The sequence below is a fragment of the Ptychodera flava genome, chromosome 10 (assembly GCF_041260155.1).
Source record: "Ptychodera flava strain L36383 chromosome 10, AS_Pfla_20210202, whole genome shotgun sequence".
Taxonomy (NCBI): Eukaryota; Metazoa; Hemichordata; class Enteropneusta; family Ptychoderidae; genus Ptychodera; species Ptychodera flava.
Window position 1 is genome coordinate 40451485 of NC_091937.1, and position 12936 is coordinate 40464420.

The 12936-nt window shown below is 37.3% G+C and overlaps 1 protein-coding gene across 34 annotated transcripts in view; it reads left to right on the forward strand.

Moving 5' to 3' along the window:
• LOC139142781 (androglobin-like) overlaps positions 1–12936 on the forward strand; it is a 120753-nt gene that overhangs the window by 63776 nt on the left and 44041 nt on the right. For 29 of the 34 annotated variants that reach the window (XM_070712948.1, XM_070712949.1, XM_070712939.1 and 26 more), the window contains exons 3-9: positions 376–552; positions 991–1203; positions 3065–3204; positions 4578–4667; positions 6118–6308; positions 6994–7086; positions 11972–12001. In XM_070712948.1, the coding sequence (XP_070569049.1) occupies positions 376–552; positions 991–1203; positions 3065–3204; positions 4578–4667; positions 6118–6308; positions 6994–7086; positions 11972–12001 (934 nt within the window). The remainder of the gene's footprint in view (positions 1–375; positions 553–990; positions 1204–3064; positions 3205–4577; positions 4668–6117; positions 6309–6993; positions 7087–11971; positions 12002–12936) is intronic. The other 5 variants (XM_070712943.1, XM_070712915.1, XM_070712947.1 and 2 more) reach the window with 3 other exon arrangements.

Here is a 12936-nt window from a genome sequence, read left to right on the forward strand (position 1 = left end):
TTTTTACTTGAAAACCAAAGATTTTTGTTAAAAATGTTACCAGTAATTTCTTACTTGTCAGTCATACACATTATGCTATCTATACATTTTCTACAAATACTCAAGAATGTATTATTTCATTTGGCGGAGAAACCACATTACTAATTCAATTTCAAAATATTCTCTATTGTGCACTTATGTGTGGAATACTTAAAAGTTTGTTTTTTTTTTCTTTCACTGCTGTACACCCCTCAAGTGTTGTGCATCAATTGTTTAATGTATTGAAACTGTAATCCAAGCTGTTATCGTTTTGGTCTGTCACTGCATGATTTCATGTCGGTCTACAATACACGGTATACACAGACCCATGAATGTGATCTTTGTCCTTCCTTGCAGCAGCATTTTTTCGATGACCCTGAAGGCAGGATAGAAATGCCTCCATCACTGAAACAGAGAGTGGATCACTGGAAGAGACCCCAGGATTTTATTTTAGATAAGACACCAGTAGTCTTCGATGAAAATGTTACAGATTTTGACCTGATGACAGCCAATGAACATATCCATGATAGTGAGGTTAGTATTCCAGATAATGCCCTTGTGTATAAAGTGACTTGCCCCTGGGTAACCCATCAGTGCGGCAATGGTTATAAGGTAATTATGTGAAATAAATCCTTCCCATTATTTTAAAGGAAATGGTCCAAGAATGTTTCGTTTTTGCCATGGGAATGTCAGGGTGAAACCAAGAAAGTATGACTGTATGAAATGAAATATTAGGGCTTGAAGAAAATTGTACTCACCCCTTTACCACCGTGGTTTAGCCCAAGTGAATTGTCATCAATGTTGATTATGGACTAGTTTACATGGATTTGGGTTGAACAGGTTAACTAATCACCACCTTATAACACATGATCAACACAGTTTTACTGTATGCTCTTCTCAACTTTGTTGCACTCTATTCTATGTTTGTTCAAATCGAGTTTTAGATAACGCAATTCATTTATTTCATTTCAGTTAATTAGATGGATTACCAGTCAAATCTCAACATTATGGCAAATTACCATGACAACAGATCAAGATGCGGCTGCCAGTGTTGTATATTCACCACCCACCAACCACACATGGAAGCCATGGGAACATATATATTCCATGAGCAAAGTTGGTAAAGGACCCCATATGCCCCTCTACAATCCACATGGTAAATATGTGGTCAAACTATATTGGATGGTAAGTCAGTTGTATCTCTTGTTTAACCGTAGATGGTTTATTTTTTATGTTTACTTATCCCATTAATCAGTGGGTAAGGAGCACAACAAGGGCACAACACCATGCCACAGTCTCTAGTTCACCATCCTTTGATTGTGAGTTCAGTACCTCTACTCATTGAAGCTGTGTTTGTCTGAAAATATGGCCATGGTGACTGCTCTTTGCTATGTCAGGGCTGGAAATTAGCGGTAGTCCCGCGTCCACAGACTACCAACTTTTCCCTGGGCTACCAAAGTCCATGAAATGGTAGCCCTCACGGACTACCAAAGCCTGGGACAGGAAATTACTTAGTGGGCGACATGATGTTGATCGCTGACGCCACTACACATGCTATACCGACGATCATACAGTCAACCCAGCTGGACACAGAAAGGACATGTCGAATTTGTTGCGACAAACTTTCAATAAAATATCATTTATATCTGAACTGATGTACTTGGATAACAGGCTCGAGAAATGATGGCCAATGAAAATTCATTTTCATATTTATTTAGTCACAATTTATCAATCACAATTGGACACAAAATTATTCAAACTGCAAAGAAAAAGCTGTCGGGCCATCCACACATTTAGCTTTCCGGGGGAAATATAGTCAAAATTGCCACGAAAGTATTAGGAACATGACTGTACCAAGTTGTCATCCTGAAATTCATAGCCAATCTATTTTTAGCCATGTTATGTTTACACGTGTGAGTGAAAAGTCGTTGTCATTGCGAACATCAAAGCTCTGCGTATGTGTGAATAGGTCGTCAAACTTTGAGGCGTCACCGTCGTCCACTACGCATGCTATACCGTTCTCCTAAGGCCATGATTAGCAGGTATTGATGTCAGATGACTAGAAAATTCACTCACTGGATAGAATCATGAAAAATAAATCGTTCATTGTCTAGATATAAATAAAATATTCTTTACAAAAAAAACCTCTTCATTCATGCATGGGCTACCAGACCTTGTCGCTGGGCTACCAACTTCAGAAAATGGTAGCCCACTGGGACTACCAGGGTAAAAAGTTAATTTCGAGCCCTGTATGTGTAGTGCATTTTAATGATGATCAACTGTTTTACCAAAGTCCTGCAGACGGGCAGTTCCATAAGATGAAGACAGTTGGAGCTCCACTGACTCTGACTTTGTAAAAGGTTTCAAAAAATCACTGTAGATGACATTCCTTGTCTTACTTCAACCACTATCTCAAGACAGTAGCCCTGTGTTCTTTGGTAGTATGGTTTTCTTTGCACACTTGGCTCACCAGCAAGAATGGCTGGTGTGAAACAACAGTTCTATTGTTACTGGGTCCATTGCCTTGGCTATGAAAACTCAAAATGAACAAGGAATCTCAGCAATTGAGCATAAACTATGTTGACAGCTGTCCGGAATCTGCTTGTGTATTTGGACATGACGTTAACAATTGCACTTTTGGTCATGGAAAATTTTGTTAATGAGCAGTGTTTGTACAAAGCAGACAGTATGGCCTCTTTCGAGAATGTTTTCTGTTACTTCGTATCAATGCTTGTCCATTTTACAACAACTTCAGCAGTTTTTTGGTAACCAGTGGCAATCTGAACTAAAGTCACCACCTGGAATCTGACCTGATGTCTGTATTGATTTCTGATGATGTCCATTCATAGTGCTGAGTAAAACCCTTATTGTCCCCAGACGATGTCTAGTGCCAGAGTCAGTCATTATTTTGTTTTGTCCATTCTTTCCTGTTAGAACATGTTGACTTTAGATATTCCCCATTGTGATGTTTCTTGAAGCGTTTTCTTTCCTTCAGCGTTCCTTATTTACAAGTAATTGAAATGTGCTGTGACAATTTTCTCTCCAGGGAGTTTGGCGAAAGATTGTTGTTGACGATACAATTCCATTTGATGATAATGAGAAGATGTTGCTACCGGCAACAACACTACAACATGAGTTATGGCCGATGTTACTGTCCAAAGCTCTCATCAAAGTCGCATCTCTAGAGTAAGTAATTGTTGTTATCCTGCCACACTCTTATTATCCATGTGTTCAAATGACCATGGTTGTTCTGCCCTCCAGACTCTGTGGTATGCAGGTATGCACTCTTACTCAGAGTCACACACATCGTAGTCATAACACACCACAAACCATAAACTTTTGTCAATTCTGTAAAGGCCCTCAGGTGATGCCAGTTTGACTTCTGTTTTAATTTGGATTTCTGTTTCAAAGGGCCAGTAGCTGTAACTTTGGATGATTTTTTCACTATTTTTGTTTGAGTATGTTAATTTGAATTTCTTGTTCTGCTCCCCAAAGAATGCTAAAACACCTACTATTTGGCCTGTCAACACAGCATCTGTATAACATGCGCTGTTACTGTTGTCAGGTAAATTCTTGTCTGAACTAGAATTCACTTGTCAACAATAACAATGCAGTCTACAGATGTACAAACTGGGTTGACAAGCTGAATACTGCGTACCTCAATAATCTTTTAGGGAGTAGAACAGGAAAGTGTAGTTGACATTAAAAACAGAAATAGTTAAAAAATCATCTAAAGTTATGGCTACTGGCAAAGAAAATCATAAAAATTGTTTGACGACAGAAACTGAGATCAGTTTATACAATGTAGTGAAATATTTCAAATAAAATTGTCAAACTCAATGTAAGTAGATAATGGATATTGAAAGGAGTATAAACATTGCTTTTGTAGTCTGTATTGATTTGTATTACTTGCAGCATAGAGACTGTTAATTCACATTGATTTGGTTTTGATTAGGTATTGAGCAATTAGAATGTAATGTGATGGCTACAATGTTTATACCTAAATGACTAATGAGCATTAATATAGACTAAAATTGATTGGAAGATTAAACAAATCAATGGAGGCTTAATAAGCCTATTAGGACATTATTGCTTGTTTAATGATAAAAAGCATTATTGATTACAGTACTAAGCTTTCCACGTGTGGAGTCTAGACTATGAATATGAACACTGTTTGATGAAAATGAGTGTTTGCAACTGTAAAGTCTGTTATCCATTTCAAATGCATCTCTGCTCATATATTTCAATCTGGATATTATGGTGTAGACAGTTTAGACAATGTGGTTCTGTAAATTTTAAATACTATAGATTTATTTGTAAACATTTACCTGTGAAATACTCAGGTTACAGCAAACAGTGAAAATGATGAGAAGCCGTATTGACAGTAGATTTCCTGCTAGCCACTATTGCCTTCCATAGGATGGCATAGTGATTGTTTGTACAGTTATCACTGTACAGTAACATTTCTCAAAGGTACTATACAGTAGTTTAAATTCAAAAATAGAAAAAAACATGTCAATGTATTTATGATTGTTTTATCATATTTTGCTGAATTTCAGTTACAATGGAGGAAGCACTAACTGTGAATTTGGTGATGTCACTGTGATACACTGTCTCACTGGATGGTTACCTGAAACCATACCACTTCAGTAAGTAAAAAATCAACATACTATTAGACTCTTTTCATATCAGTTCACTGTAGTTTTGAGAGTGCATGTAACGTCCTTATATTTACATTCCACTGAATATTGAATGAGAATGTGGTTATTCAAACAGTGTGACAAGGTTGATAAACTATGTATTGTAGACACTGAGATACAATCTTTCCATAACGAATCTTACATTGTCTCTCTCTCATATTTTGATACATTACGACAAATAATGTACTAAACTTTTTACAGCATTATGAGTGCTCTTTGAATACTTGTAATATATTTTGTCACTATGGAGTGAATGTAGTTCTTTAGTTGCAACAAATTACATTGTTTTGAATGTTACAACTAGCAAGATATTTTGTCACGAATGTTTTGTTACTGTCATATGCCAGGCAGTCACTGAGACTTGAATGTCTATATGTGCAGTTCCATTACAGAGAAGGCAGTATACAGCAAGTTACTTAGAAAAACTAAGATGGACAGAAATAGACAGAATAGTCAGAATAGTGAAGGGCAAGTATAGATGAGTATAGAATATAGATAGTTTGGTATTGTGAGTGTAGACTGCAGAAGGTCGGTGTGTTTCATGTAGGATGCATTAGAAGTGGTGGAAGCTGTCATTACAGTGTTCGGTATAGATTACAGCGTCAACAGGTGTCAATCTTGCATGTTTCCAGTGCCATTGTTAAGTGTTACAACTTATATCCCCCGTTGTACAAGTGAAAGCATGGTTATCTGTTCAGTGGTGAAGCAATGTATACTGGTACATTTGCATGGCAACATATTAGGTAGAAGAGGGGTGCCAATAGAGGGCAGTGTCGCATGGAAGTAACAGTGGCCAAAAGTTGTGATTCTGATTGTCTAGCTGTGTAAGAAATAGTCATGTTAGACTATAGAGGGCAGTGCTTGTAGGGTTGTGACAACAATGTTCAGTTTCCCACAGAGGAGGGCATAAATTGTCATGTTAAATTATGATATGAGTGTGTTGCATGGTATCACTAGAAATCCTAGGGGTAGACTGTAGAGGGCAGTGTTGCATGAGATTTCAATAGATGTACTGTACTAGATGCTGGACGATGTTGCACTGGATTGTAATGTGCAGTTGGTTTCTTTACAAATAAAGAGTAGTGATTTTGTTAACCAAAATGAGAATTCAGGAACAAGTCTGTCTGAGGTAACTGGTGACTGCACTAATGAAAACGTCATTTGTTATCAGAACACTTGTAACCTGTTCACTTCAATTCCCAGTAAACAGGTCCACAATCATTGTTGATAACAATGGGTTGGGACCAAACCATGGTTGTGAAAAGGTTGATGTAATAGCTTGCGAGCCAAATATAGATGCAAAAATATTCATTTTTGACTAATCCACACACAGATGTGAAAATTGCCTTTCATACTTGTACACGTGAAGTGACATTTTCTCTTGCCATCCAAAATGTAGGTATGGCCATATCAACCAAGTTTGGGAACTTCTGAAGACTTTGTTGCCTGAGTTCAAGTTGCCGAAACTTGAGGAGCAGAAAGCACCGGAACTGGACATGGTGAAAAAAGATTCCTGTAAAACAGACGAGATTTCCAAAGATGGCAAGAAGGATGATAAAGCTGCCAAAGAAAATAAAGAGAAGGAAAAAGGTACGTTGAGTGGTATGGATGTGTGAAGAAATGTGAAGAAAAGGTTCAGTTCTTGTATTATATTTTGGTAGTCAGTGCTTTTTTCTAAGACTGATACACATTTGCTGAATTTTACCATATGATATGTGTATGTGTATTTTATTGGAAACTCTCATCTCAATCTGTCGGAAGGATATGTTTAACTGACTAGCCTGTCACAATTGTTCAACTTGTGATTACATTCTCAGTGTGCGATTTGCATAATCTCATTCTCAAGTTCAGTTTTTTAGTTGGTTTAACACACCAGAACTTGTAGATTTCAAACCTTTAGGCTACAGTCACAGACTCCTGTAGTAGTCAGAAGTCATGAGACACAATAACTTGATCATGTACTCATCTTCCAAAATTCTGCTTGTTCTGATACAATACACATCAACAACAGAGCTATGTTCCAATGGATTTATAATTCAGCCATAACCCTTTCACAGATAAATTTTGGTCTAACTTTTTTGTTTTCTGTACTGGGGCACTATGTAGTCAATCATTTCTATTTATTGTGGGGAGCAGCACACACACACAAAAATTGTGCCACCAAAATTGACAGTCTGTCAGTAAAAATGGCTGGCACACCTCTTTGACCATGTACCGTTACATGAAAACTTCCAGTGACCATATAACTTCAATGAAATCTGTATTTTCACATCAGAAAAAGCAGAAAAGGCTGAGAAACCAGCCAAGGAGAAAGACCACAAAGAAGAAAAAGGAGGCAAAAAGGATAAAGATAAGGACAAGGACAAAAGTAAGAAAACTCCAGAAATGGAAATAACATTTCTAACAGCAATTAATTTGACTAAATTTTTGTGACGTGTTGCCTTAGTAACCAGTGGTAAATTTTGGAAGGGTGTAGGGGATGTGTGTAGGTGCTTTCTTTTCTCCACTGTGTCCCATCCCAGAATTCAATGCATGTATGGATGCACCGTGTGTCGTGCCTTGTTTGTCATCCATTGCATGATGCAGATTGTTCTGTACATTGGTTTTTATGTGTGTTTTGATAACAGTAACTATTCTAACCATCACAGCCAAAAACCAAACCAAATCAAAATCATGGAATGAGTTCCTCTGCACCACACATCCTGACATCCCAGAAAATAATCACCTTAACCTATGAAGAGACACATAAGCAGCTTATGCAGTAGAAATCGCCAATTGAGCAGTGCTATGAAATTAACTAATAATTGCAAAGGTGCAGTAAACAAAACAAGGCCTTGATAATGGTCTACTAATCCTGTCTTTGCTGCTGGGAAAACCTTTTATGACAGAAGCAGAGTATCTAAATATACTGAAATCAATGTTAGGCATGTAGAATTATCAACAATTGTAAATATGCTGTGAAAGTCTGACTAGAAAAATCAGCTAATGTGAGAGAGTTGACTCAAGCAGACATAGTGATGGACTAATGTCAAAGTTCTGTGTAAGCAACAATGTTAGAATAATTGTAGAATCCCAACGTGCTGTAAATAAACCTATCTAAGCATGTACCGTAGAATCATCATAATATGATGTAGAACAAGCTGTAAGTTTTTAATGCTACCAGCTAATGTCAGGCATATACCGTCACATATGATGTGTGCAATAATTATACTGGCATTTTAAATATGCCCTTAAAAGCGCTTTCATAGATGCTTTCATAGATTGTGTCAAGGTTGATGTTCATAATTGAAACATAAAACATTTCAACAATGCTTTGGTAGTTGTGATACATTTGTACAGGTTAATATTTGTTTCATGTGTTACATGTACCATGTACATGTATATTGTTCCATATAACACAGTATAAACAGCATAAGTCTGACGTCACATGAACACACATTCTGGTAAAGTCACATTAATGAGCCATAGATTACTCTCATTGTACTTTTAATGATGTGATTAGAGTATGAAATCAAAAGTCCTACTTTGCCAGTATCAACCATGAACACAGATTATTTATTGAATAGGTAGTATTAATATAGCTATGTAATGGCTAGGGGCAAGGATGGCAGCTGTAATGAGACAAACAAGTAATGAAAAAGGATCTTGATCAAGACTCATAACAGTATACTGATTGTGAGAGTCTCAGAGGAGATAGGAGATGAGTAAGAAAAAGAGACAGACAGACACAGACTGTGATAAACACTGAAGAAGAGAGAGTGATATAAACAGACACAGGGATTGACACTGAGAATGACATACTCAGTGACAGAGATAGAGATATTCAGAGAAATAGGACAACAGAGAGAATGACAGATGGGAAAAGATGCTGTGATAAATAGTGAGACAGACGCTAGGAGAAAGATGTTGATGGTAGGGAGATGATGGGAGGTGAGCACTGAAAGTGTATAGAGAGAAAGAAAGGAAAAGAGACACTGATGAATAGAGAGACAGATACTGAGAGACAGGGATATATAGATAGTGAGAGAAAGAGGAATACGCATGATATGAAAGTGATGAGTCAGAGAAAGATCAGAAATGAGAGAGAGAGAGAGAGAGAGAGAGAGAGAGAGAGAGAGAGAGAGAGAGAGAGAGAGAGAGAGAGAGAGTGGGGTAGATAGTGAAAGAAAGTGAAGCACTCTGAAAGTGAGGATTCAGAGAAAATGAAAACAAAAGTGAGAGGAAGTTTGAGATAGATACTGATAGAAAGGGAGTTATTTGAACATTCAGTGTAAATTAAACAGAGAAAATTAAGGTGGCGGTAAAGGCTAGAGCGTCAGTTATAAACTTCAATAAAACTATTAAAACATAAAAGTAGTCAACATTCTCTGTGGAATAAAAAAAACTAGACATTTGGGGTCATAGGCATTGCAGAGTTATAGCCCGTTGAAACTTCTGAAAAACTGACCAAATAAGAGGAAGTTGGGGAGTCCTTAGTGTATTAACTATGGTAGAGGTCCCCTAGCTTTTAAAAAATGTTTGAAAAGGGAAAGTCATTTTTTACTGTTTTTCAGGAAAGTTTGACAAGGCAGTGCTTGCATTCAGAATGCATGACTGCTATTGTAAATGCATTTTTAGATTCTTTGAGTGTCAAAGAGGTGTCAAAAGTGAGATTAACCAAAAAGACTGCTCTGTGACTTCAAAAGAGGGGTGCAAATATGGCTTGTTTTCAACATTTTTGACAGAATAACAGTTTTCGTACATAATTTTAAACCAATTAATCCAAACTTTGAAATGAGATATGGACATGGAATTTTTACAGCCTATTAACAAGGTCACAGATAAAATTTGTACGGCACAATTTTCTGTCTTTGAAGTACTTTTTGAAAAATCACATTTTGAAATTTGAAAGAATTTTTAAATAATTTTTTGACATGTAAACCCATGTAAAATCATAAAAACAAATTTTATCTACAAATCCTGCCGTACAAATCTTACAATTAATAGTGTCAACATATTTATAACTAATTTGGTAATATTAATACTATCCAATTATTATTAAATTCAAATATGTAAAAAAAAATATGAAAAATTAAATTTAAATATTGATTGGTGTCATATTTCAAAATCATGGCTACAAATATACAATTTTTATATTCTTGGAGAAAGTATTAACTAAGGGAGTTATCCTGAAAATTTGAACTAAATATCTTGATTCTAACCACTTGAAACTTGACATTAACTCTGAGAAAAGAATTGGTGCAAAAATTGCCTTTACCGCTACCTTAACGCATTTGAACAAAAGAACGGCACAATGAGACTAAACCAAATGGCGAAATTAATGAATAGTACTTTAATCTCAGATCTCTTTAAAGAAATGACTGCATTTTGATGATTACAGCAGCTATTGGTAATACTGATGTAAAATATGTTCTTCTTGAAAAGGGTATCAACAGAAAGAGAAATGCTGAGTGACAAATTTGACTGAGTCAGTGTCTCATAAACGAGTGATCATAAAAGAAAAATTAATAAGGCTTAGATAATTTCAGACTTCAAAGTTTAAAGAACCTAAGAAATGCAGGAGAACATAACATAAGTATAACATGTACTAGTCATGCACATACCATCACAACACTGGAGTGAAGCAATCACCAACGCACCCTTCAACCCCCATTGTACACCCACTAAACCCATATGGGCATTCATGTATCCAACTGACATCCAGCCACTCACCAGTTGGACACACCCATCAACCCATCCATTGACATGAATACACCTATCTCCTTTACGGCTACCAGTCAAACATTTCACCCAGTACACGTAACATCCCAACAAGCGTTAGCGATGTTCTACACATTCATGAAAAGTTGACCCATCATAGTTTGTTCACAAACAAAGTCATGGAGCCACCCGTTGAATATGTAAACCCATCCATGTCAACCCATCTATACCCTCCCATCTACATGTATATTCTCCAACCCGTCAAGCCTATTGGTATCTACCCATCCTGTATCTTCCAATCCTGTACCTATCCATCTATGTATTCTCTAGTCCTGTACCTACCCATCTATGTCTACTTATCTATACCTACCTGTGTATATCCAATCACATTACCTCGCATTAGCACACAAACCAACCATAGGTCACCCTTTTACCATGCACAATCATCTGCCGATTCACTCGTACACCCATTGTACACCCATATATCTGCCAAGGTAGATGCACCCATCCAAAGGCAGATGTACCCATCCACCTCACTATATCAACCTGTACAATAACGTCTCCTGGTGAACCCATATCGATGCAGCCATTCAGTACACCCATATGCACCTGTCAACTCCCCTACTAAAGTACAGCACCTACCCAGTACGTACCCATTCACTTGGCGCACCTTTTTGTGTGCATTCTTTCACCAGGCACATCCATATGCTAATTTCCTCAGCAAAACTAGACATACCAATCTGCCAATCTACTGACCCGTCTGTCCATCTAGTGAATACACCCACCCATGTATCCCCTCTAAACAAGGGAACCACCCACCTTTCCTCTCAAAACTTCAATCTGTACCCTTCTGCTTGCTGTACCCATCTTTCTGTACCCATCTGTTCTCCCTTCATTGATGACACTGCTTGGAACACCCATCAAGAATGGAGTATAACCAGCTAGAACCAACCATCCATCCATCCAGACCCTATCCATCTGCAGAGTACACCCAGCTTTTCATGATCATTCACCAATGCACCCATGAACCCATCACCCAACATAACCCAACTTCACTGCCATGTACACCCATAATCACCCATGATCACCCACCCATTCACTGAACTCACCAACCAACCAACCAACCAACCAACCGAGCCAGTAATTTTGTGTGTGCCTGGTACTTGTGAAGATGTTTCTAATGGATAGCTGCCGTGGAGTGTCAGCACCGTAGAATAACTTCTGACCACAGGGAAATGTGCATGTTGTGTGATGTTAAAGATGCATGCATAGTTCAAAGTTCAAGTTCAAGATCAACCTATCTCTGCATGGATAATTATCACACCTTCTGTCTCTCCCAGTGCATGTCCTGGTCTGATCCACAGAACCAAACCTCACACTAACTGTAAGAAATCTACCGCTCACTACGGGACTCTCTCTCTCTCTCTCTCTCTTTCTCTGTATTTTGATGATTTTATTGTCTACCAACTGGTATTCTCCAAAATTGGCTGCGGTCGCAACTGACTGTCTTCCTGATCTACCAACCAATCAACTGCGCGCCAACTATCCCATAGGACCGGGTACCCAGGGGGATCAAATGCTAGGTGTGTCCAGTGTTGTGGCCTTTCATTGGTAACGGCCAGCTTTTCCCAGATACTTGTACAATATCCCGTCTAATTCCTACACACCCCGTGATCCCATATCCGTTAAAATGCATATCAATGCATGCCACTTGCTTACATTAAAATATGAAATCACATACTTTATAGCTTGCGAATCAACTTGCATGATAGACCTAACACATCGGCAATACCCTATTTCACCTGTCTGTAAGAATATTGGAATGCCATCACATTTCAAAACTCCCCTCTATTATTTGTTTCACCATCCACCAAATCTATGATATCAAGATACTGTACAATACTGGGAAAATCTGACAAGCTATTGTGTGAATTTTGTTTCTGGATATTACATTCCAAAATCATGCTTCGTAATTAATTTTCTTGCATATTTTGATGGGTTAAATGCTTTTTTATGATCTAATATTTTAATAGTTTTACTAATTGAGCAGAAATATTCAAATAACCAACCAAGAAAATCAAAAAGTTATATTAAAACAATGACAGGCCTTTCTTCATTTTTCCCTATCCCTTTGATGAAATTTTATTAATGTTTACTCAAAGTACATCCCTGAATTCTTTTATAATTCATTTTTTCGATTTTTTTAACCGTGAATTATTATTCTTCTTTTTAAGGACACCATTTTTGACCTTACTGTAACAATTATTTCTGTAATTTTCTTATTTTTCTGTTCACTTGTATACTTCTTCATACATATGACAACACCAAAGTCTATATTGTAGTATTGTCTACATATGACAGACATTCTTCATGTATTGGCCATATTTGGAAATCATGTCTCCCTCATTGGCCAAAATACATGTACTATGTTCCATATTTTGAAATCATATCACCATAAAAGGTAGTGTGATTATGTTTGCCATATTTGGAAAATAGTGCATGTCCTGATACAGTTGGC